Source organism: Cibotium barometz, chromosome 24 (assembly GCF_041138505.1).
Source record: "Cibotium barometz isolate CiBa-2024 chromosome 24, ASM4113850v1, whole genome shotgun sequence".
In the NCBI taxonomy this organism is placed as follows: domain Eukaryota; kingdom Viridiplantae; phylum Streptophyta; class Polypodiopsida; order Cyatheales; family Cibotiaceae; genus Cibotium; species Cibotium barometz.
Genome location: NC_141069.1, coordinates 42273535 through 42299479, shown reverse-complemented (window position 1 = coordinate 42299479; position 25945 = coordinate 42273535). Strand labels below are relative to the sequence as shown.

General features: G+C 44.3%; 1 protein-coding gene across 1 annotated transcript in view; it reads left to right on the top strand.

Moving 5' to 3' along the window:
• Positions 1 to 884: 884 nt before the first annotated feature.
• LOC147625320 (uncharacterized) overlaps positions 885 to 25945 on the top strand; it is a 37172-nt gene continuing 12111 nt past the window's right edge. Inside the window, exons 1-6 of the mRNA XM_086818644.1 lie at positions 885 to 1036; positions 10341 to 10410; positions 10590 to 10727; positions 13866 to 14056; positions 14289 to 14373; positions 14464 to 14520. Coding sequence (XP_086674770.1) covers positions 897 to 1036; positions 10341 to 10410; positions 10590 to 10727; positions 13866 to 14056; positions 14289 to 14373; positions 14464 to 14520 — 681 coding nt within the window. The 5' untranslated portion in view covers positions 885 to 896. The remainder of the gene's footprint in view (positions 1037 to 10340; positions 10411 to 10589; positions 10728 to 13865; positions 14057 to 14288; positions 14374 to 14463; positions 14521 to 25945) is intronic.

Below are 25945 nucleotides of genomic sequence, written 5' to 3'. Positions count from 1 at the left end.
ATTAGTGTATGTGCAGTGTGTACATGTGTGTGTGTGTGTGTGTGTGTGTGTGTGTGTGAGAGAGAGAGAGAGAGAGAGAATGCATGCATTCCTGTCCAGGAATATTGTGGAAGAGATTTCAAGAAGAAATGATAGAAGATTTTCTATACCAATTATCGAGAAGCAGGGATCAGTTTATTGGTATTGAACAATTAGCTGAAACTCATGCACTACTACATTCAGAATAAATTCTTCGTGCTCAAAGACGAACATTGGCAGATTTTAAAGGAATGCCTGAACTAAACATAACTGATTTGGAAGTCTTGGGTGAAAATAGATTGCTTTTGGAAAAGAGATCTTTTGATACTGTCGAACAATCTAATCTGTCAAGTGCTATGGAGTCAACATTAACAGATAGCCAGCGTGTTGCTTTCGATGCTGTAATGCATGCAATTGCGACAGATGCATGTGACATTTTTTTCCTAGAGGGTCCGGGGAGATCGGGTAAGACCTATTTATATAATTGTTTGCTTGCGCGAGTACATGGACAAGGGTATGTTGCTTTGGCCACTGCAATTTGTTGATTCTGACATTACTGACTGAGAATATGTATTTTGTGGTGCATTTTGAGAATATGTAATATTGGTCCTTTTTTGTATCTTCGTATGCTACATTACTATGATATTTTTGTTTTCGCTATAAATCTACGAGACATGGATGTTATTTTGAGATATGTATATATGAAGTCACTTGAAATAATGTATTTTTACTTAAAACATGACCTAAATTGGAGAAACTGAGCCTATTTTTTCTGGAACTCTACCTGTCGTAGCAACGCGCGGGTCCAATACTAGTTGAATTCATCTTACCACCCCTAAAACCCAATTTTTCATGGCGGCCTTACCTTGAAGGTTAAAATGCCCGAACACCGTTTTAAGACTTATGATATGAAGCCCAAGGCGTGGTGTTGCCCGTCAGCGATGGAGGGAGCTAGGGGTCAGTTGTTGGCATCCTTCTTGGCCATGGAGGCCCCTAGCCTTGTCGTTAAACTTGCCAGGTGTGTGTGTGTGTGTGTGTGTGTGTGTGTGTGTGTTTTTGTTTTTGTGTTCCCACATTTCCAAAACACTGTCATCTGGTCGTTTGTAAGTAAATAGGGAGACAATTAATTCTTGAGTTAGCTGTGTAACTGAAAACCCCTGCCTCCATTAAACAATGAAAGGAGGAGTGTAAGAGAGGGAAAAAGCCAGGCCACAATTTTTTTTGAACGAAAGAGGTAAAAGAGAGAAAAGAAGAGGTTTGATTGTGAAGGGATTGCTTCCCCCAGCATGAGGTCGTCTTTTTTGGGGGTTTTTCCCTTTTTTTTTTGGGGGTTTTTCCCTTTTTTTTTGGGGTGGTGGGTGTGTGTGTGTGTGTGTGTGGTGGGGGGTGGAGGGCGGGTGGGGGCGGAGTATTTGAGGGCTGGCTAGCGGCAGCATGGCTTGCTAATGTCAGATGGTTGTGGCTAAACCGTGACTTTGCGAGTAGACTCTCATGGGGTTAAGATTACACTTTGATTTTTGTTAAGTTTGGGAAGCTCTACCGTTTTAGCAAACATGTATATTTCTTTTAAAGTTTTTGTCTGAGTTGTGGCCGACTAGTTTACGCTAATTCTTTGTATCTTAGGCAATGCATTTTCTCGACCAACCACTCTCTATGTGTGTGTGTTTTATCTTTGTTATGCTAGCCTTCATCATTGCCTTTGTATCTTAGGCATGTATCTTAGGCAATGCATTTTCTCGACCAACCACTCTCTATGTGTGTGTGTTTTATCTTTGTTATGCTAGCCTTCATCATAGCTGAGTTTTCCCTTCACCTTTGGAGAAGATTGACCCTGAAGTCGAGGTTTGACCTTGGTGTTCAGAGAGGAATTCGGTTGCTTCAAGGCTAGGTTGTAAGGGAGAAAGTTGGCCATTCCACCTATGATCATGCTTATCGAGGGTTTTATGTGGAGTGTGCTCTGGTGGTATGGGACGCGAGAGTGTATTTCCATGTAGGATCTCCCGAGGCTTCGCGGGTTTCTTGTTTGGGACACTCTATGCTTTGGTATAGTTAACCTCTGGTAGGTAGTTAACTGTGAGGAGCAATGCTAATCTATGAGTGACAATAAGATAAAGGGACTTTCTTGGTTGTTTGAGCATTGGCATGCCACTTGTAGGCTGACAAGTTTTATGATTCATCGCTCTTTCATGATGGCCAAATGATATTGATGCATGAGGCACCCATGGAATTGTACATGAGAGAGATGAGAAGGTTGGAACTTCTAGGTTTTAGATTGAATTTCTAGACTTGGACCATTTGATATATTGACTTATGTGGTTGGATCCCACGATGGTTAGAGATTCTCTAGGGTGGGCGGAGTTTCATGGGGTTATTTTGATTCTAGGACTTTGTAGTTACACGGACTTTCCACCTATTCGATGGGGTGTTACCCATGGACTTGTTAGAGGTGGAATATGTTATAATGAGTGTCGTAGGATGTCATAGTATCTAGTCCATACTATGCATAATGGAGTTGATAGTTATATAGTCTTGTGGGTTGACTACCATGAGTATATAACATGCACGTTCTTAAAAGGTGAATTTGGGTATGTTCCTGGATTCATCTAGGTATATATATAATGAGTGTCCTTTAGGATCTCTATTAATGGGATTTTGCGTGGACCTTTGGTAACCTTAAGTTCATTCCAATTTGGTGTTGTGAAAAGTAGTTGGAAGGCGTATGTTGTCTTTAGGTTGTTCAAGGACATGGGACATACGCAAAAATTGATGGGGATTTTTATGGTTGAACTAAAGTAGACATGAGTATCTACTGGTTATGTGACACACCTACGAGTATGCAGGGCACATTAGATAGCAACCAAGAGGCAGAGTCAAACAACGCAGGTGACAGGTGGCATTGCCACATGGCAGTGATGATGTGGTAGTTAGGTACATGTGACTGAAGCTATACTATTGGCGGACTAGGAGCATTGGTGCATATATATGCGTGGGTAACCAAATCGTCATATTCATATGCTTTCCTCAGTTTTCATTCTCAGCCACATCTTGTACTTGAATTCGATCATATTACTTCTTTCTTGTGCATATTACAGAGTAGTAGTTTAGGACTCTTCTATGCGTTGTATGTGTGATTCCGCTGCACTCTTCTTTCTATCTCTGGAAAACCCTACATAGGCACAATTGTTCTACAGTTGGCATTAGAGCCTAGGGAATTTGCAAATTTTTTTCCCTTTTCTAGCACTTGTGTGCGTTAACTGGTTGGATAGGGTAGAGTACTTAGATTTCAAGAGTGCACAAGTTTGGGTTTCGGGGCAGTGAATATTTGGGTTCTCTTCATTGCACAGGTTGATTGTAGTAATCATGATTACAACTGAGACGAGAACTGTGAACAGATCTACGATGCTGATGCGATGTTGACTTCATGTTGAATCTGTTGAACTTATGACTTGATCAACTTCTGAATTGATGAATGACTTGATATGATTGCTTATTTATGACTTATGCTATTTATATGGGTTGAGGATTCTGGTCGGCCAGCAGAACTGTCGTTAGCCAGCTCTTGGACAAGGTACCATGCTAAATGCCTTAATAAATGCTGCGATTAATCCTTGGCTAGTCCACACCCGCTGTCGCCTTCCTTATACCTGGCCGACTGGCTGCCTAAGTCCCTTGTTGTGGCAGCTGATTGTTGTTGGGCTGTCGACTGGGCACTTATGCTCCTCCTGAATGCTTGTGATGATGATGATGAAGCTGATAATGCTGATGATGAAGATGCCAACTTGTCACCATGAAACCCGAAGGGTGTGCACGTGACATGGGTTCATTGGGTTGTGTGTGTGTGTGTGTGTGTGTGTGTGTGTATATATATATATATATATATATATATATATATTATTGGGAAAAAGATCCTTCGATTAGTTAAAGAAAAAACAGCCACAAAGGGCTAAGTACAACCACGACGGGCTAGATACAAACTCGTCTCACATAAGGGTGGAAAACAAGTGATCATAAGGGGAAGAGATGATTCTCCTTCGGCTGGCCTCTCTATGGGGAGAAGGCTATCTCATAAGGGGGAGGGGGGGGGAGGGGACAACCACATAGGTGGTCTGTAATGCCAAATGGGGTCACCGCCTCTATTTGTGAGGAAAGGGCCAGGCCTCCAAAGTCTCAAGAAGGCTTCCCGCCGCTTCCGCATGCGGTTAGAACTTCCCTGTAGCTTCCCCCACTGACCGCTCGCAGAGGGTGTGAATGATATCAAGCCATATGCACTTGATGGTCTTTGTCAGCGGAGTGTGGGTACCCTCGATGTCCTTGCTGCATCTAGCACGCCAAATGTGCCAGGCTGCTATGACGGATCAAGGGGTTCCAGACCAAAGGCTACCGGAGCTGCTCCTAAGGCAACTGGAACTATCTGTCTGAGGGCTTGAAAGAAAGTGAAGCAAATAGAAAACACAGATGTACGCCTAGTACAAGACCTGTAAATGCTGGAAACTGATGTTTATTGCATTTGGCGAGGGATATCTAATGGAGGACCTTGGGTTTGCTGTTGGCCAATTTATGAGAGTAGAAGGACCAGTCGGCTGCAGCATATGAATTGAATTCTTGTCTTGGACGTGGCCGACCAGCAGTCGGCCAGTCCATGTGGTTATTCATTGTTTTGAGTATTCAGTCCTTGTTTGGCTGGATCATTAGTCTTAGGTTAGATTAGGTATTTTACTACCTTTTTAGGCATGCCTAGGCTGTGATGACTCGTACCTTTTTGTACATTATGAATATACTGAATACTCAGCTATCTCTCTCTCTCCTCTCTCTCTTCTGCATGCGTTTTTGCATCAGCATGTTCCCGGATCGTGTTTAGGGCTGAAAGAAGACTCCCAAAGCTTCGGCATGTAACATAGAAATCTTGTGCTTCCACAGATCAGCAAGAAGAGTTTTCAGCTTGCTTTTTTTCTCCTTTGCTCCTTTGGTGGTTGCGTTTTGGAGATCTCCTTCAAGCACACATCAGTGCTTCTCTTGGCACTGATTCTAGGCTATTTTCAGTCTCTTTCCTTCATCTTGGCTAACCCTAAAACTTGCTTTTTTTTAAATGCAACCTCCTTTTCTGCATTTTTCATTCCCCCCCCTCCCCCCCTTCAAAGGAGGCCCTTCTAGCCAAGCTTTCTTAGCTTCTACACCCTTCTACCTCTTTCCAACCCCTCACCTAGCTTCTAGGGAGAGTAGGCAGCCCTTGGGTTCCTATTTGCAGATTTTTCTTGCTACCGGTTGAAGAGGAGAGTTCCATGGCTTCTACACCAACTGTTATCTCAACTTCCGAAGGAATCCATCTTAGATGGAACCAATTATCTTGATTGGGCATTACAAATGAAGACTCTCCTTCGGTATCATTGGCTATGGGGTATTGTTTTTGGTATTGATGCCTCTCCCGATGCTACTCCTCAGGTTGAGATTGATGCCTGGGCTGACAAAGATGCAAGGGCTCATGCCTTTATCTTCTTCAACATAAAACCCTCTATTGCTCAATTGTGGGGTACCATCGAGAGGAGGTATAACGATTCACCATGAGAACTCTGCTCAGAATGTAGCCTTGGAGAATTAGCTCTCCAACGTGAAGATTGCCAATATTGCTAACATCATGGATTCTGTTACGAAGTTCATAACCATTCAAGAAGCAATTGGTCTCTTTGGGGAGCAAAGCTATCGACGAGGACGTTGTCAATTGGCTCCTTGCCAAATTGCCTGAGACTTTCTCTACTTATTGTGATACTATATCACTTCTTCCTTCTACTCATGATCTACATACCATTGTTGGCATGCGTCTGGATAGGGCCATGAGAAAGAAGACCAGCCAAGGTACTTCTGAGACCCTTCTTCAGGCTAAGGGCAAAAGCAAATGGTAGTCCAAGGTTTCCACGAGCAACAAAGGTGACCACAAACTTGCTAACAATCTTGCTCATACGGAGCTTACTTGTCATTATTGTGGTCTCAATGGTCACATTCAGCCCGATTGTCACAAGAAGAGAGAAGGTGGTTCTACTATGAAACCTCCTAATCAAACCTCTTTATCCACTAATCAAACTCAAAATTCTCTTTCACCAAGGAAATTGTCTTCATCAGTATTGAGGAGCTTCCCTTTGACTCTCTGTCATGTGCACAGAGTGTATCTACCGTGTGTAACACGCACACAAGACTAGCTTTGAGGCTTGGGGAAGCTTGGAGCTAGGCAGGCTGATTGGCGAGCTGGTCTAGGGATGGATTGACGGGCGGGCACCCAAGTGTGGACAGGCGGGCGCCCAAGTGTGGACGGCCGGTGACCGGCCAAGAGCCTATAAAAGGGTGGCCAAGGTTAGTTAGTTGTTCATAGAGCCTTGCGAGTCTTTGCGAGAGCTCTACGGTCAGGAGCTTGGATCTAGTGCAAACGTGCACTTGCTTCATGCAGCTGAGGCCGGCAGCAGTCACGAGGCCTGCGAGGGTAGCTCCGTGGCAGTATAGGACGTCACGGGGTAGAGATTGGTTGGTGCGTCTTGCTAGTTAGCTCAGCTCGTGGCTCGGTGGGGACAGCCAAGACTTTTTGTCATGTGCACAGAGTGTATCTACTGTGTGCAACATGCACACAAGACTAGCTTCGAGGCTTGGGAAAGCTTGGAGCTAGGTAGGCTGATTGGCGAGCTGGGCTAGGGATGGACTGACGGGCGGGCACCCAAGTGTGGCGGACAGGCGTCCAAGTGTGGACGCCCGGTGATCGGCCAAGAGCCTATAAAAGGGTGGCCAAGGTTAGTTAGTTGTTCATAGAGTCTTACGAGTCTTTGCGAGGGCTCTACGGTTAGGAGCCTGGATCTAGTGTAGACGTGCACTTGCTTCATGGAGCTGAGGCCGGCAGTAGTCTCGAGGCCTACGAGGGTAGCTCCGTGGCAGTATAGGACGTCACGGGGTAGAGATTGGTTGGTGTGTCTTGCTAGTTAGCTCAGCTCGTGGCTCGGTGGGGACAACCAAGACTTGTGGGTTTTGCCCACGGCTGTCATGGTTGGGTGGTGAGTCAGGTCTGCACCCCCTTCATGTTGTTGGCTTTGTTTTGCAGGTTTTGAGTCATGTTTCAGGAGCGCTCTACGAGGAGATCCGTGGAGATTTGACACTCTGTTGTTCCTTCCACCTCACGTCTTATGGATTGGGTGGTTAATAGTGGGTGTACTACTCACATGATTCCTAATAGGACCATTCTTCATGACATTTGTCCTAGCACTTGGATGGTGTCCATTGGTGATGCTTCCAACTTGGAGGCCTCTTCGGTTGGTAATGTGCGACTTAACTCTTCCCCAAGCTAGCCTTTGACCATTCGGGATGTGCTTCATGTTTCCAAGCTCTTCAACAATCTCCCCTTAGTTTTTCGGATTGCGGAGAAAGGACACGGTGTCTACTTTGACAGTTCCGTCCTTGAGATCATCACCAGCACCTTGCATATTGTTGCCAGAGGTATCCAGGAAGGTGGTCTTTATTGGTTGAAGGACTTTGGTGGCTCTTTGACTGAGTCCCAATCTCATCTGTTGCAACTTCTTCACAGCTAGCGCATGTGGATACGGATTTGTGGCATGCTCGCTTCGGGAATCTGAATTATACTTTTGTGCAATTGTTGTCTTCTCAGCAGATGGTTGAGGGTCTTCCACCACTGAAACCCTTCCACTCCACTTGTGTGGCTTGTCAAAATGGCAAGCAACACCGAGATGCCTTTCCTCACGAGGCTACTCATCGGGCTTCTCATATTCTGGAGCTCATTCATATGGACTTGTGCGGCCTCCATGCGGACTACTACACAAGGAAGAGCCATGTACTTTATGCTTATTATTGATGATTACTTATGCAAAGTTTGGGTTTATCTCTTGGCAAAAAAATCTCAAGCTTTCTCCCGCTTCCAAGAGTAGGTGACTTTGGTCGAGACTACGACCACACAAAAGGTTCGATAAGTCTGCTCCGACAATGGAGGAGAATTCACCTCCAAAGCCTTCCATAATTTTTGTTCACAGAAAGGTCTAAACTGTCAATTTTCCACACCTCACGCTCCTCAGCAGAACGGTGTGGTTGAACGCAAGAACAAGACTGTTCAGGAGATGGCCCATACCATGCTTTCTTCTTCTGATCTTCCTCCCTCTTTCTGGGGAGAAGTTGTGAGCACTGCTGTTTACATCATCAACCATTCTGCTACAAAGGTGGTTTCTCATATGACTCCAGAAGAGGCTTTTACTGGATAGAAACCTTATTTCAGGGTTTTTGGTTGTGATGCCTATGTGCATATCCCTGCTGATAGATCCAATTTTGATCCCAAGTCCAGGAACTGCAAATTTCTTGGATATAGCTCTTATTCCAAAGCTTACATATTATGGGATCCGGAGTCATGATCCTTGGTGATTTCTCGCAATGTTCACTTTGCTGAACCCTTAGATGATTCTTGCTCTTATCCCAAGCTTACGATCGAGGTCCCTCCTCCTTCCTTGGCCACCCCAACTCCACCACTAGCTTCTTCACCATCAACTTCTTTACCCCTTGCCTCTCCACCCCCACTTCCTCCTACCCTAGCTTCTCCTCCTCCTCCTGCTCTTGTGCAACATAGGATTGCCCCAAGATTCCATGATGGTTGGAAACCACTGTTCATGGTTCTCATCTCTCTGATATGGAACTTCATCAGCTTGCTGATTCTTTAACACAATCTTTGACATGGGCATGGAGATTACAACAACTTCGTCATTCATGTAACCTCGCCCTGATGAGTACAGTGATATCGTTATATGAGCCTGCTATAGCTAAAGAGGCTCTTGCTCTTCCTGAGTGGCGGGTAGCCATGGAGGCTGAGGTTGACACCATTGACATGAATCGTACATGGGAGCTTGTGTGGACCGGCCTCTGCATCGACAGGTCATTGGGGTCAAGTGGGTCTTTAAGATCAAGTTTCATGCTGATGAATCTTTGGACAAACACAAAGCCAGATTGGTTGCGAAGGGGTACTCTCAGATTGAGGGTGTCACTTAGTTCTTCCGACCACGAGAGGATGCCCCACCAGCTATGGATGACATACCCACAGCTTCATCGAGCCACACATTCTTGAGTGCCCGAGCCCCCGCCAGACCCCACTCTGGCATGACTCTAGACCGGGCCACGACACTACAACGAGCCCGACGCCCTAGATTCCTTGGACGTTGCTAGCAACACAGACATCAGCCCCACCTTGAGGAGATCTTGGAGAGGCACAGAGCCAGCTTCCCAGGCCCGACAGGTTTGCAAAGCCTTCTACAGGCTAACCCCATGCTCGATATCCTTGACACCCCCCTTCCCCTACCGAGGGGTTAGCTCCATAGGTTGTATGATGTTGGTCCCACTTTGTATCATATGGCTCGAATTTGACATTCTCAACATTCTTAGCTCATAGCTCTAGTCTTTGTTTTCTTTTGTACCATGATGAGATTACATGGACACTATTGTATCACTTTTGGTCTCATAGACCCACTATGTCTTTTGAAGACATTTAATATAACTTTCTTTTTTTCGCTTAGGAGGAGTTACCTTGGTCTAGGCCTCGGCATTCCAGTGTGCCCGATGCCCCGGTCCCCACGATCGGCTCATTAGCTCCCAATCTAGGACATGCTCCATCACCATCGTGCCACCTTTCTACGTGATGTGGCTGAGGGAGACCTCTCGGCCATACTCATTAGCCCCATGTTTCATATTTTGGAGAGTGGTACACCATATATTGGGGGCTGATGTTCCTCTCATGTTTCATGTTCTTGGTATTCCATGATGAGATTTCCATGGACAATTTTGTATCACTCAGTGAGATAGCTTGTTTTGTTTCTATTTTATTTTCCGTTCCACGATGAGATATGCTATGGACATTATTGTATCACTTTGGTCTCATAGGCCCATTGGGTCTTTAGTAGACGTTTAATATATCTTTCCTTCTTTTTTTGAAACACATAACCTTTGTAATCCCTTATGTCTCATAGACCTTATGGTCTTTTGAAGACGTTTAATATAACTTTCTTTCTTTCTTTCTTTCTTTCTCTCAAGACAGATAGATGCATGCTCTGCAAGAAGCTCTTCTTCTTCACATGCTTGCATGTAGGTAGAAGCTGAAGTCAAGTAAGATTGGGGATTGGCATGAGAGTTGTTTAGGTATGATCCTCAATCAACATCAAGATACCACCTTTCATGACATTTCAGGATGGTATTCTATTAATGTCTGCTATCATGGGCCTTGTGGGATGACAATTAAGAAACATTTTGGCTGTGATTTTTTATATTTTTAGATGCACATGGTTTTTTTTAAATGTGATTTGCAGAGATGTTGGAAATGGGTCCATTTCAGATGGGGTACAAGCATTTTTCTACAACTCCTGCCTCAACAATTCTGTAGGTGAACCTGCATTCAGCTAAAAATTGTGAATCAATGATTCCTAGTAAAGGATCCCACGTTTGGATAAACAGTGGTGTACCTTCTATTGCTCAGTTTTCAAGGCTTTTAGTTAAAAAATAGGGATTCTTTTCACTAACATCTTATTTGATGACAACTTTTTAATGTGGCCATGCAGGTTGCAAGGAAATTCTCTCCAGGGAAACGGTACCTGAGCAGTGTATTGAAACAAATCATTCTAGCTGCAGAGTCTGAAGGACAAGAGGTCTTGGATGATCTGTATGAGCAACAAATTACCCTCTTAAACTCTTCCAAGGTGATTTGTGATACAGTTATACTCACTTTTGACTTTAATTGTTGTACTAGCTTATTGTAAAAAAGATTTTGCAATAGTGGAAATTTGTTTTAAATGATAAATCATGCTACTTCCTTTCTCACATGTACTTGCTAATAAGTATAGATATACATATTAATATGTATATACTTATGTTTGTGTATGTGTGTACGTGCGTGCACACAGTCTAGGGTGGGTGAAGGTGAAGGGCGATGCTTTGCAAAGTGACTATCTTGGGAAAATGACTACAAGAAAATCGCATGTGATACAAGAAAATTGCACGTGAAGTTTATGAGATAGTGTACAGAGAAGAAACGAGATTGTGAAGAAATGGGTGTTGTTTTCATGTAGCCCCATGATCTTTATATTTGCAAAAAATTGTGCAATCTTTATTGCACGAGCCATTTTGGTGAACTGTTTTCTTTGTTGGAGAATTGATGCAGTTTGGTGCATTTAATTGCAAATGAAAGAGGCAGCCTTGTTATTCAGGATTGATCTCATCCAGGGTAGAAGAATTTTAATATTATCTTCTTCTTTTTGGAAGAGTGAGCACAATGGAGAGCAAAGAAGAAACCCTTGCCATTCTACTGCTTACTTGTGAGAAGGCTTGATGGGGTTGACTGGGATTTCTTGGAGAGAATTCTAGGACTTTGGATTTGGGGTGTCTTCATTAAATCAGAGGGTTCAGAGTAGAGTTCTCATCTAGGGAACAAGAGGAGAGCAGTTGTATGTGCAGGTTAGTACAATTGTCAAGTTGCTCCATTTCTGTACCTTCTTGTAGCAGAGGTCATGATTAGGGAGATCTACAACATGGTGTATGAAGTTATGAGAGAGGCCAAGGGCTATGAGGCCAAAGGCTCTTTGATCTCTGAGCTTCTAAGATTTTTGTGCTGCATCTTTCTCAGGAATCTTCTCTTTCCCTTTAATGAGAGGCCAGAAGCCTTCTCTCATTAGACTAAACTTTAGGCTTAGTGCGAGGTGTGGAAAGATGGCCAGCTCTGCAACACTAGTATTGATGGTCGACCAGCCCTATTGCACATACACATGGAGTCAGCCAGTTATCTGGCAGCAGTAGAAATACTCGGCCAGACACAAAGCTCTCCTCTCTGCTGTCCAACAGCCCTATGCCCTCTACAGAAGAAGTCGACCAGCTCCTTTTGGCTGCCTTGACCTGTTCAACACACCAAACTCCCAGAAAAGCAACTCGTGTGTGATAAAAATAACTCCACAATCACTTTTAGCAACTTGTGGGCTTTTGGTCCAGTACTCGGGTACCCAGCCTCATAATTGGTCCCGGTTCATTAATAAAGTCCAGCCCGATGTGAACTCTCTTATAAATTATAAGTTTGTTCGCCCAAACTTTAATGAATATGAACTTGCAACCATAAACTTTAGTAGACAAAGGAAATAACAATTAAATAGGGTTGAGTGTGCACACTTACCACTTGCAAAACACAAAATTCACCGCCTTAGTCCCAAATAGTTGTGCACACACGCGTCCATGGGGTGTTGAGGTGTCCTCGATACCCGTGGACATTTACAAGCAAAATACCAAGCAATGTCCAAGCAAACAAAACAAGTCACACGTGCAAGTGCTTGTGCACGATGATTTGGATTAAATCTTCCAACTTGCCATCTTGTACACCAAAACTGTCACGACTATGGGCACCACCCATGCTGGATCCAAATACTGTACTAACTAGAGCAATTGCCCTTGCATGAGCCCAGCTAACTCACCAGGATCACCAACCCTTCCATGAGTTCACATACTCACTGAATAGAGTCACCAACTCTTTCATGAATTTACACACTCACTGGGGTCACCAACTTGCATGAATGCATAAATTCAGTAGTCAGAGTCACCAACTCTTCTTACTGACTTAAGAGTCACCAACTCTAATCACTCATTAAAGTCACCAACTCTTATATGAGTGAATCATGGCATAGATCTGCAGAGATCTCTGGAGGATTGTGACATGGGCACTAGTATCTAGTCGAGACTCTTGTTGTGTGGTTGTTGCTGATTGCAATGGGGAGAACCATCATGTATCTAGGCATATGTAAGCCTTATTTTGGAGAGACTGGGAGTTCTAGAAAAATTTGGAAGGTAACATTTTTCTTGTGGTTGATAGCTTTATGGCAGCGGATTGCTTCTCTCTCATATTAGGAGAGAGATCTCACATGAGGCATAGTTGCTAGACAAGCCCTCCTTTTCCAAGAAGAGAGTCGAAAATAATATGTCCACCTGTCGGAGGTGGCTACATCGAGGAAGCTAGGGACAAAAGCCAGACTGTGAGAATCATCATGTATCTAGGCCTACATAAACTTTTCTTTGGAGAGACTTGGAGTTCTAGCAAAATTGGAAGGTCACATTTTTTTTGTGGTTGATAGTTCAGTGTATTGCCAGTTCATCAGTGGGAGAGCTTTTGCAAGGTGGCCCTAAATATGGTTCTCCTAGAAAGTATATGTGGCACTGCATTTGGTTATGGTATTGCAACCAACAGGACATGTCTTCTGTGAAGTGTTGCAGTTGATATACTTTTCCATAAAGACACCTTATTCATGAATTTTGTGCACACACCTCTAAGGTCAAACATGAATTTCTTCCAGTGTACAATGATCATCTTGATTGCTTTTTAAGGTTTTTAAGTTTTACTTAGTATTAAAGAGTAGAATTTGGTATCAGATATAGATGCCTAATATATCAACATCTATTAAGTTTTTTAAGAGGAGACAATGGCTAAACGATGTTCAGTAATGGGTCTTTAGTCATGATAGTATTTACTTTTTTTTTTATTTCTTACAAGAGATTGCAAGATGTGGATCTGTGGCCTGATGCTCTTATTATCGTCACAAGCAAATAAAAGCTTCACAGTGAGACTTCATGTAAAAATTATTAGTCAAAAGCAGTCTTAAAACAACTGTTTACATATGTACCCTCTTTCTTCACAATGCTTCACTTCAATTAAAATAAAACCCTCTTACTAAATGTCATGAAAAATAATAAACACCACATTTGACATGCTTTTGTTTTGTCTTTGTGATTGCTTCAAAATTAGAGTCATCGATTAATTTATGCAAATAGCTTGTTTCTCAAACCATAGTAGTTTTGTTTGACAGAAATCTTTGCTTCATGAAATGGGAAGCTTTGAGGAGGATGCAAAAAGATGCTACAAGTCTTACCTCTACTCAATCTCTGATGATGCAATCGCCAACATGGCTGATTGTTTAGGGAAGGTTCATGCGTCCAAGTTAAGGGACATGATTCTGACCATCAGAGTTTCATCAAACATGCTCGAGGGAAGCACTGGGTACACACTTTCTCAACCTTGTGGTGTGTGTCATTAACACCAATATATGCACAAACAAGTATCCTAGTAGTCACACCAATTAACAAGTGAGAGAACCCTTACATGTTGTTTCTAACTACACGATGTAGAACGCATGCTTTGAATTCTTGCGACCTAGTAAATTCTGTCTTAAAAGAGTCTTTTACAAGGGTAGACATTTGAAATGGTTTGATGCTTGTGGTTTTGCAACTAGATGCTATGCTTGGCCAGCTGGTCTTTTTCTCTCAGAGTTTTTGTTGACCTATCCTGCCATTTTTTCAGGACGGTGCTGCTTAGAGGTACCCAATAGTCTCCAAATGTTTTTTTTTTTGTTTGCAAAACCTTTTCATGCTGTACAAATGGTAAGACTCAACGTAAAACTGTTGCAGATTGGTGCAGGTGCTGGTTTGAGCAGTATTTGCTTGGCTCTACTAAACGTTTCAAAGGTTTGCTTCAACCACAATAATTGTTTGTGCCCTTGTCTGATGCTTCAGGAATGGTCATTCATTTTAGAAAACCAGATCTGGAGATTGATTGGGATTTGCCTGTGCTTAACTGCATTTGTGTTTATGTGCAAGGCTGCATCAGTGTCCTCTTGAGTTTTACAATTCCATTTTTGTTAGTCTGTTGGCATGCATCCCAAGGGCTTGGCTAAATGTACAGCAGATTAACCCACGAACACATGCTTAGATATGGTGCAAGTGAACCATAAGAATATATGGGTACTTCTAGACACACACTTTCAAGGATACATATTTTGTGTGCATTTGTAGTCATACATCTATATCAAAGGCGATGGTACCGAAATTACAAAGCGGACCATTATTGAAACTTTCTAGAAATGCAAAGAAGGTGCATTCAAGTACCCTTGAGAGGTTGAATGTTTAATGCGCAGCACTAGTGTGGACCAAAGGCATAAGTTCAAGTTTTGGCACTCCCTGCTCATGGACCTGACACTGACTGCGCATTATTGTCTTTTTCTTAGCAGCTATCTATCTCTATGCAGCCCTATAAGTGCTGTGAATATGCCTAACAGGTTGTTGCACATGATGCTTTTCCTTGTGATTCATACTTGATGTGTTCATTATGCCATTTTCTTCTCAATATCAATGTACAGTTAGCCCTTGTTTACCCCAAGGCCGTGAAGCTGGCTGTTTGCTCCCAAGGTGTGGCATTACAATTACAAATTGGCATATCAATTGAGTGGAGTACGTCTTTTTAAAGTTTGAACTAGGACCTCTTGTGTGCGTATCTAAAAAGGTCCCATCCTCAGTAGTACAAATGAGGTCGTAACTTTGTTAGCCAAGAAACTTGACAAAGGAACGGGATGCACATTCTACCTAATGTGGGCCATGTCTCTGATTCCTTTCCCTTAGCCTAGCATTTCAGTTGTTGTTTCTCTGCTGCCCCATAAAATTCAGTAAATATCTGATTTTTTGGTCTTAGCAGCTCACACTGTTAACCAATCACGTGTGGTGTTCTTCAGATGCACGGCCATATGTGGGAAGCCTCGTTGAAAATTATTTCAAATCATTGATTGAATTAGAAAAATGCAACCTCACCAAGTTCTAACAGCGCTATTGTTCTTATCAAACTGGGCATGCTTTCTGCCTACCTGAACTAATTGCTTTCTCTTTTTTGTACTGCCCTATATTTTTTTGGAATTGAAATAATAATCCTGCATAGATGAATGGGGAGCCTTACTCTTGGTTTGATTTTGTGTAATTGTATGGTTGATTGGCACAAAAGTTATTTGTATTTGATTCAATTATAAAAGGTAAAAGGTGAAGGTGTGGAGGCATTTATTGTCATGGGCTAGGAATGGAAGTTCCTAGTCACATGGTTTGTGCAGCCCGCATGAATGGTGCAATGGAGTCTAAGATGTGTGTCATCAATGCTCGTGCAGCTATTTCAGCAGGTACTTGGCTCTTATTAGAGATTAGTACCAAATGAGGGTGAATGTGAACTGCCAAGTGGGACCACTGTGCTGGCGTGTTCCGTGGCATCACCACGGCGATCCTCGGTGTGAGCATATCTGTAGATGCCTCTCTTGCCTGCAACGATAACGTGGAAGGAGATGAAGAGGTGAACGCCCCTCACTGCCTCATCAAAGGGCGCCAACTCCATCCATGCTGTTGGTGGCCAAGTCTGACTGATGGCATCAGTGATCCACAAGTCATCAAGATAGTGGGTGATACCATGTTTCCGGAGAGCATTGTTAGGAACCTGTATTTTGATGCTTTGGTGACACTCCCCCAACTTATTAACCAGTTGCTTTGTCTTAGCTTTTTCTTGTTCTTGCTGTGGGCCTAGCTCCTCTCTCTGGCTCTTTGGCAGATACTTCCACCCCTTGCACCTCTAGAGTCGCCCTCAGGTTGGGTTTCCCAGCATGATTCTCTTCCTGTCAAGATCAACACGCACGCGTTATATGTCAAAAGACACAAACACGTGCTGTTGAAAACAATACACCAAAATATACGTGTGACTATGGGGATAAGGGCATATGGTCCAAAGGTCACTTTAGCCTTAGCTAATCTTTATAGACTATGGTTAGTGGTATCCAGTAGAATCTTTTGAGCATATTCTAGTCGCCTAGAGCAAGTGGGAGAGGATCTCTTCTTGCACTCCAATCTAGGATTTTGGGTGCTCTCTTCAAGATATTATTAGGGTTTTGCTTAGGAGTTAATCACACCCTAATCACTTGTACTCCAATCTATACAAGAGGCTCTCAACACAACCTCCATTATCCCATCTCTTGTGTCACTATGTTGTCCATTTAGTTAATGATGTGATTAGCATTAATCTCCCTCTAATATAGCTTGTTTTATGCAAATAACATAAGTATGATCATAGTGTCTCTCCATACACCCTTATTCCAACATGGTATAAGAGCTAGGTTATCATCCTAATCTTGCATTAGCTACTCTTAATCACCTTCTTTCAAATTAGGATTAGTCATCACTAATCTAGCCATGGTAACCTTGTGGTGGACATCTCCTCCACAGCCACTTGCGAGTGGAGTGTAGATTCCACTCTACACACTCAACCATTGCTCACAATGCTTCTTCTAGCTTCTTCCCAGCTCAGAGGCGAAGAGGCGGCCAGCTCCAATGCCTTCATTGAAGCACACAACCGCCGGAAATCTGCTGCAAAACCGTCGCCCTAAATTTTGGGGGAAAGAAGAAATTCGTCATCATCAAGCCGCCATTGTCTAAATCCTCATACCCCTGGGGGTTTTTGGCTGCTGCGAATCGCGTGGTCTCAGATTTTTGAATGATCCACTGTAGATGGCGGGCTGGCTCTGTGCACCTCCCAAAGAGCCACTTCACCTAAGTAGAGAGTACTCTCTGGTTTTTATGGCTAATCCAAAGTTTTAAAGCCTAATCCTCTTCTTACTACATTGCTAATGATTGTGGTTTAATCCCTTTGCCTCATGGTTTGTGGAAGCTCATCAATTTTATCCTCCAATACTTTGCATTTTGGCTGTCCCAAAACAGTGAGTTTTCTCACTAAACCTCTATCATTGAAGGATTAATGTTTGATTAACTTTGTTAATCATGCCCTCATCATATGAATCCTCCAGTGTAAAACATTTGAAGCCAAAGAAGAAAGGTAAGAAGTCAAAAACAACAAACCCAATAGATAAAAAGTCATGGTACTATCATCTTGCAAAAAGTGAGGGTTTTTCAGAGGTTTTGTCTTCTAACATGCTTCTCTACGGTGATGGGGGCTTTTAGTTTCTAGTTTTGCATCTCAAATCAGTGTAAGGGTTTAGACACTGCCCTTTGGCTTCTAGAGCCAAGAGGTAAGACCTACCCAACATGATGGCTAGGACAACTAAAGTCGATAAGTTTGAAGGGTGCAACTTTCATACATGGCAGATGAAGATTAAGTTTACGCTCGTGAGAAAAGGGCTATGGGGTGTAGCAAATGGGAAAGAAAAAATACCAACACGAGGGACGAGAAAACTTTATGGATTGGCAAGGATGAGAAGGCTTTGGCCATCATAGCCTTGGGACTAAGTGATACTTATATCCATCATATAGATGGAAAGGACTCATGCAATGAGGTTTGGAACACCTTAGACACTCTCTTTGGAGCTCAATCAAAGAACTCTAAAATCAGCCTCCTAATTAAATTCTTGGAGCTAAAATTGAATTCAAGAGAGTCACTCCTGACTTATCTGAATTACATAAAAAGTATTCTTACTCAACTGGCTAGGATCAAGAAGAATATTGAAACAAGATGTAATCATAGCCATCCTTTTAAAAAGTTTACCTCAAGAGGATTATGGTAACATAGTTACTACTCTCACTAACTTGCCAGCACCAAAACTTATGGATGTGGAAGCATCCCTCTTAGAAGAAGATGCAAACGTTAAGCAGAGGCAGGGTATAACAGATGGTGCCTTTTTCAACAAAGAGAGCTATAAGAAGTCTAACAAAGGGTTCTTCAAAGGATCAAATTCAAAGAAAGACTTATCTAAGAGATCATGCAATTTTTGTAGAAACCAGGGCATGAAGAAAAAGATCGTTTCTTTAGAAACAAGGCTGAAAAAGCTCTACTTGTAGGAACTGCAGACAGCTGAAATGAAGACAAAAAGGACGACAAAGAAGAAGGAGCCTCAGTAGAGGCTAACTACATTGAGCATGATTGGGTTTTTTAGACCATCTAGGGCTTGCCTACTTGTAGTCACTCCTCTATCCTAAGCGAAATGTAAACATAACTAGAATCCTAGCATATGTCACCATCAACTTTTGGCATTGTAAACCACCATGAGTAAGACCTATGGGCACTTGGATGGTCATCATAACCAGAGTTATAAACAGTAACTAGAGCTAGCATTATGATCTTAGTAGCCATGGATATTTTGTTGAGGGAGGGTGTGGAAAACAGCTAGCATATGATCTTAGTAGCCATGGATATTTTGTTGAGGGAGGGTGTGGAAAACAATACACCAAAATATACATGTGACATTGGGGATAAGGGCGTATGGTCCAAAGGTCACTTTAGCCTTAGCTAATCTTTATAGACTATGGTTAGTGGTATCGAATAGAATCTTTTGAGCATATTCTAGGTGCCTAGAGCAAGTGGAAGAGAATCTGTTCTTGCATTCCAATCTAGGATTTTGGGTGCTCTCTTCAAGATATTATTAGGGTTTTGCTTAGAGATTAATCACACCCTAATTACTTGTAGTCCAGCCTATATAAGAGGCTCCCATCTAATGCAAGGGTACACATCCTCCATTATCCCATCTCTTGTGTCATTATGTTGTCCATTTAGTTAATTATGTGATTAGCATTAATCTCCCACTAATCTAGCTTGCTTTATGCAAATAACATAAGTATGATCATAGTGTCTCTCCATCCACCCTAATTCCAATAGTGCACACATGCTTGTCCTTGGATTTAATCGGGCGTTCTTGACCCTTGACACACATACACAGATGTGCCCACAAGCATAAATCAAATGAACAAATGAATGCATAAACAATTACTTGGTTTTGACACCAGTTTCTACGGTAGTCCCACTATCCATGTCAGTGTCTGACTATGGTAGACTAATAGTATACCACTGTAACATGCCTTTGTAAGGACTGTGGCATAGGTACTTAGCTTATCTTCAAGAAAATAACAAATTCACACGTAAAACCTTGAGAAAAATCTTTCGGGAAAGAAAATCTTGAGAAAATCTCAAAATAAACACGAGAGAGAGTAGAGAGAGAAGATACCACACTAGGGGTCAGAATAGCCTTGGGCCGAACCCCCTCTCCCCCTCTCCCCCCCCTTCGAGTTATATTACATAAAACCCCTTGGAGGAGTCTCGAGTACAAGTTTTAGAGCTAGAGAGCTCTCTTGACTTTTTACATGTCTCAACAATGAGAGAAGTTCTTGCCCAAAAGCACTTTAAAACTCACTCATAGCCCAAAAAGCTCTTCTCTTTTTAGTATTTAGAAAGCTTTTAATCTTTTACTTTCCAAAAGCTAGTCGCATCATTCGAAGCCTGTAAGGTGGCCTTGGGCTACTATCATGCCACATCTCCCCCCCCCCAACCCCCAAATCTCTCTTTTTTTTTGGGACATTGCGTTGCGTTTTTACATGTCAGCAATTTGTATTGTGATGCTTTGGTGACACCTTTTGTACTTGGATAAAGCTTGTTCTCCAACACTCCCTCTCAAGCGTTATCCTAGTACACACTTCATTTGGATAAATTTATGCCTACGACATAGTTTCACTAGAAGTTGCACCTGGTTCATTCCTTGGAGTAGAGTATTGTCATGTGCATAGTGTGTATCTACTGTGTGCTACACGCACACAAGACTAGCTTCGAGGTTTGGGGAAGCTTGGAGCTAGGGAGGCTCATTGACGAGCTGAGTTAGGAATAGACTAACGGGCAGGCACCCAAGTATGGACGGGAAAGCGCCCAAGTGTGGACGCTCGATGACCGGCCAAGAGCCTATAAAAGGGTGGCCAAGGTTAGTCATTAGTCATATAGAGTCTCGCGTGACTTTGTGAGAGCTCTATGGTCAGGAGCCTGGATCTAGTGCAGATGTGCACCTGCTTCATGCAGCCGAGGCCAATAGCAGTCTCGAGGCCCGTAAGGGTAGCTTCGCGGCGGTATGCGACGTCACGAGGTAGAGATTGGTCGGTACGTCCATCTAGTTAGCTCAGCTCGTGGCTCGGTGGGGACAGCCGAGTCTTGTGGGCTTGCCCACGGCTGTCGAGGTTGGGAGGTGAGTCAGGCCTGCACCCCCTTCTTGTTTGTTTGGTTTGTTTGCAGGTTTCGAGTCTTGTACCAGGAGTGTTCCACGAGGAGATCCTATGAGGTTTTGACAGTGGTATCAGAGCATGCCTCGTGAACGAGTAAGTCGGTAGGTAGAGAAAAAGAGGTCGAAGAAAAGGTATGAGTTCGAGAAGCTTGCTGTTTTTTCTGTGTATACTGCTGTTTTTCAGATTAAGTATGTTGCTTTTTCATCGTAGGAGCCCGTGATGATAGAGATTGTGGTCTAGAGAGGGTTGTTTGCTTTGCAAAGAAGAGGAAAGATGTTTTTGAACTGTGTAAACCGTTTCAGGAGAGAAAAAAGAAAAGCCAGTCGGCTGTGTTTTTGTAAGAGAGAGAGTGAGAGAGAGGTCGTCGCTGGCTCTTGTTGTGTAGCGTTTGTATGCGCAGCCGGGATGGGTGCTCATTTGCAGTCGCTGGCAGGCTGTTACACAGTTTGGCGCACGTGAGCAGGCGGATCTTGCACACGGGCGGTAGGCGCAGTCTGTACAGGCGGTTGCACGTGGGCAGGAGGGTTTGGCACGCGGGCTGTTTTGCGCAGCCAGGCACAGGCGGTACACGCAGGAAAAGCAGGCAACGTGCACAGGCAGGCGCTTATGAGCACTCAGGCGGCGCTCCTGATCGCGTGCGCAGGCGTGTAGTACACGTTTGCGTCCGGGCTCGTACATGCAGACAGACACGCAGTGCACGGGTGGCAGACACACGGGCGCAGCAGAAAACTCGAAAAGCAGGCGCAGGTAGATTTCGTTTTTTTAAGGAAAAAAAAAAACAAGGATCCACGCAACGCTACCTTGCTTTTCGTTTTTTTTGGCTAAACCTTAGTAAAGGGTTTAAAAACCCACTTTATGCTTTATAGGTGTTTTTTTAAAAAGGAAACAGAATATATATATATATATATATATATATATATATAAAACACAAAAGCAAAAGCTAAACATAGCTTTTGGGGAAACCTATAGATTCCCCTTAAGCGGGCTTCTTGCCACACATCTCTCAAGTCTTCAAGCTCTCAAGCTCTCGAGTTCCCTAGCACTCTTATTGTGCAAGATCAATTTTTCTCTCACCTTGTCCTCTTCAAGATGTCGACCCAAGAATCCGAGTTGAAGCCCCTTATTGAACGTGAAGGCCTGCCAGCCACGGAAGACATTGATGCCGATCTTTTCGACGATTATGTGTCAAAATCAGATTTCTAAGAATTTAAAGTTGCTCTCGAAGCTTCTTCCTCGGAACGTCAAGCACAAATCGTCGCGTAGATGCAGGCTTTGTAGAACTCCATCTCTTTGTTGACCACTACCCTATCTACTCTTTCGGGTATGGATATCTTGGCATTTGCTTTAGGCCCCAGCATTACTCCGGAACAGTTCGGGGGCGAGCAAAAGCAGCGTACCAAGGAGATAGTGGACACTTGGCTACATAAGTGGCAAGTCCATTTTCAGTTCCATCCATATGACGATGGGAAAAAGATCCAATTAGCAGCAGGTTTCCTCTCAGGCAAAGCTTTGCTTTGGTGGAAAGAACTCAACCCTAAACCAACGACTTGGGCACAGTTCGAAGACGTCTTCAAGAAAGAATTCCTTAAGAAAGAGGATGACTATGATGTTGTTGCCCGGTTTACTACTTTGACCATGATCTCGCAGAACCTCACTTATGAGGTATACCTCCAGAAATTTAGGGACTTGCAGATCAAAGCTACGAAGATGGATCCCACAACTCTTTTGGGGTTCTTCGTAGCCGGTTTACCCGACTCATACCGTTTACAGGTTAAAAATAACAAATGCAAAACCTTGGACGAGGCCATTTATTCTTGTCACGTGCATCCCGCACTTTGATGCCACGTAGACATTTCTGTACAGAAGGTGCAAGACCTGGGATGGTGAACTGGTCCCATGTGAGCCCAGTCCGGGACGAGTCAGCCAAGGATCCATCTCAGTCGTCCGAGGTCAGGTGTGCATTGTCCTGCACATGAGTCCAAGGTCAGTGGTTCCGTGTATCTGGTATGGTACCGGATGCCAAATCACTGAGTAGATAGTGGTTAGGACAAGGGGCCAGCTCATAGGGCTACCCCGGATTTTAGTGTGGGCATGGGAATGGTGTAGAACCACCCCCATGAGGGCCAGGAAGGCCCAAGCTGAACCCACCAGCCATGGAGAGGCTGTAGGACAGCCCTAGGGCACAGATAAGGCAATTTCCAGGAGTTTACAGCCTTTATATGGCTGTAGGGCATGTATGGGGCAGCCCATACAGGCTGCCCAGCCCTGGGATTGTGGACAAAAGCTGTGTCCAGCCAATCAGAAGCAGGCGCATCACTTTCAGCCTGGTAGGAAAAAAAGACAGCATTTTTTGGGATTTAATTCAGCATTTATTGCTGAATTTTCACCAGTCGTGGGACATTGGTGCTGGCTGCCTGTTTATCAGCTGGCCGACTGCTCCTGAAGAGAAGTATAAATAGTGGAGGCCATAATCCCAATAATTCATCTCATTTTTCACCAAGTGCTCAAGCAAACCAAGGGGCCAAGACAGCCAAGGGCTTGCTAACGCAAAGGGGTGAAGGATTCAGGTCAAGGGCAGGGTATTCCCAACCAAGAAAAGGTCCAAGGTGGTTGTATTTTCTTTCAGTTTTCTCATCATTCTAATAAAGCAAATACACCATCCGTGGTGGGGGCCCTACCGAGGGTAATTGGGACCCAATACTGTGTCCTCTCCATCTCTCCCTCTCTTTCTCTGTTTTCTGCACTTCTCCTTTCAAGTTTGTGCGTTAATTTCCGTCGCGAAAAGAGTGCTGAATTCTGAGTTTTGAAGTTACCGATCTTTCTCCGAAGCTTCCGCATATTACAGTGGTATCAGAGCCTACTTCAAGGACAAAGATTCAGCAAAGAAAACCAGAAAATTTTTCTCGCTCGTGTGGTTGGTTTTTAGACGCTGGTGGACTACCCCTTTCGGAGTCCTCGAAGGACGCTTGGTTTTTAGCCTCCGGAAGCCTCCGGAAGTCTCCGGAAGTCTCCCACACAGATAGTGGATGGTCAGATTGCGTTCTGGAAAGGAATTGCATTTTCCTGCTGTGGCGAGCTTCGGCGACGAGAGAGACCCAGAACCATGGGACCAGAGTGCACCAGGCAGCCCAGCTAGGGCACTTGGCAGCCCACCTAGGGGACCCGGCTTGAGTGTCAGACATGTTCTAGCAGATGATGCGAGCACTCGCAGAACAGACAGCCAAGTTGGATGAGCAGAAGGCGCGGATCTTGGCTCTGGAGAAGCGTACCCGCTCTCCAGCGTCGCGTTTTCCAACTCCTCCTCCCTCTCCTTCCGTATCTCAGATACCAGATCCTCATCACAGGGACCCTCTCGCGGGGTCACAGCTGCAGCCAAGCTCCTTGCTTGAGTTGCAGATGCGTGCATTGGAGATCCGACAACGAGAAGACGACACCATGCGACGCGTGGAACACGAGCGTTACCTCAGAGCTTTGGACGCTAGATTGACAACGGCGGCGCCCTCGAATGATTTTCCCGAGAAAATGAATTTCAGTAAGTATATGTCTAGGCAAGCCACCTTTGAGGACGCACTCTCGCTTGTGCAGAGTGTAGAAATGAAACACAATGGTGGCAAGCCCAAGACTTCCCAGCCGGCTTCTCCCAGGACTAACACCTCGGGGGGCAAAAGCCAGAACCAGACGGGGTCTTCCCCAAGACAGAGCCTGGGAGCCTCTGGCTCCAAGAACTTGAACAATGCGTCTAAGCTTACTCCAGACCAAAAAGCGGAGGCAGGCAAGACAGGTGGCAAGTTGAGTGCTGAGGAGCTTTCTCAGTACAAGGAGGAGGGTAGATGTTTCTTTTGTCATACAAAAGGACATACTTCTCGGGATTGTCCGAAGAAGCCTCCAAAGGCCGCCGCCGCCTCCACAGCTTCCGTGGTGAGCTCAGCTCCCACACAGACCCCAGCGGCGGCTGACCCTAGTTCTTCAAACCCCGGTGCTTTAGTTGGAGCAATTATTAGCTTGGAGCTCGAAGATAAGCAGAAGAGCGCCCATGACCAGGAGTATGAGCGCAACGAATTGCTCAAGTCCTTTGGCTACATAGGTGGCCAGAGAGTCGTTGTCTTGTTTGACAGCGGCAGCACGGAGGATGTGGTCACGGAACAGGCCGCTAGGCGTGCCCGTTTCGAGCTAACTCCGGTGGACAAATAGGTTGAGGGTTTTAGCACAGGTATGACAACGAGCGTCAAGTATGAAGCTCTAGGTGCTAAGTTAGTGATTCAGGGCATAGAGTTTGTGCGTGACTTTATGGTTGCCCCTCTTATAGGAGCAGACATAATTTTGGGTATTCAGTGGTTTCACAAGTTTCTCCCTGATGTCAAGTGGGACAAGCACACGTTCCAGATCAATCGGAATGTGTCAAACGCCCCGGTGACCATTAAGTGTGAGCCAGGAATTCCGAACTTTCCGCTCATCAGCCACTTGTAGGCTAAGCGAGTAGTCAGGAAAGGCGCACAGTGTGCAATGATTTACATCTAGACAGCCCAGACGGTGACCAGTGCTTCCGAGAATTACTCGGTTCTCCATGAAAAGTTCCAGAAGATTTTTCTTGGGGACAGCCTCCCTTCCCAGCTCCCCCCGTCCAGACCGGAGGATCACGGGATTGACCTTCTCCCAGGCTCGGAAACCCCGAGCAAGTTTCCGTATCGCCTTTCAAAGGCAATGGAATCGGAGTTGGACCGCCAACTCCAAGAATTGTTGTAAGCTGGCTTCATCCGCCCCAGTGTATCGCCATTTGCAGCACCGATCTTATTTGTCAAGAAAAAGGATGGGTCTTCCCGTTTGTGTGTCGATTATCGTGCACTCAACAAGCTTACTATCAAGAGCAAATTCCCGATGACTATATTCTCGAGAGGCTGAATGGAGCAAAGGTGTTCTCAAAACTGGATTTAAAGAGCAGGTACCACCAGGTACGGGTTGTAGAGGGGGACATCCCCAAGATAGCCTTCTGTACAGAACGGGCCCACTATGAATTTGTGGTCATGCCATTTGGTTTGAGGAATGTCTGAGCTACATTTAACCGCATGATGATGCGTGTTTTCCGGGAGTTGATTGGAAAGTG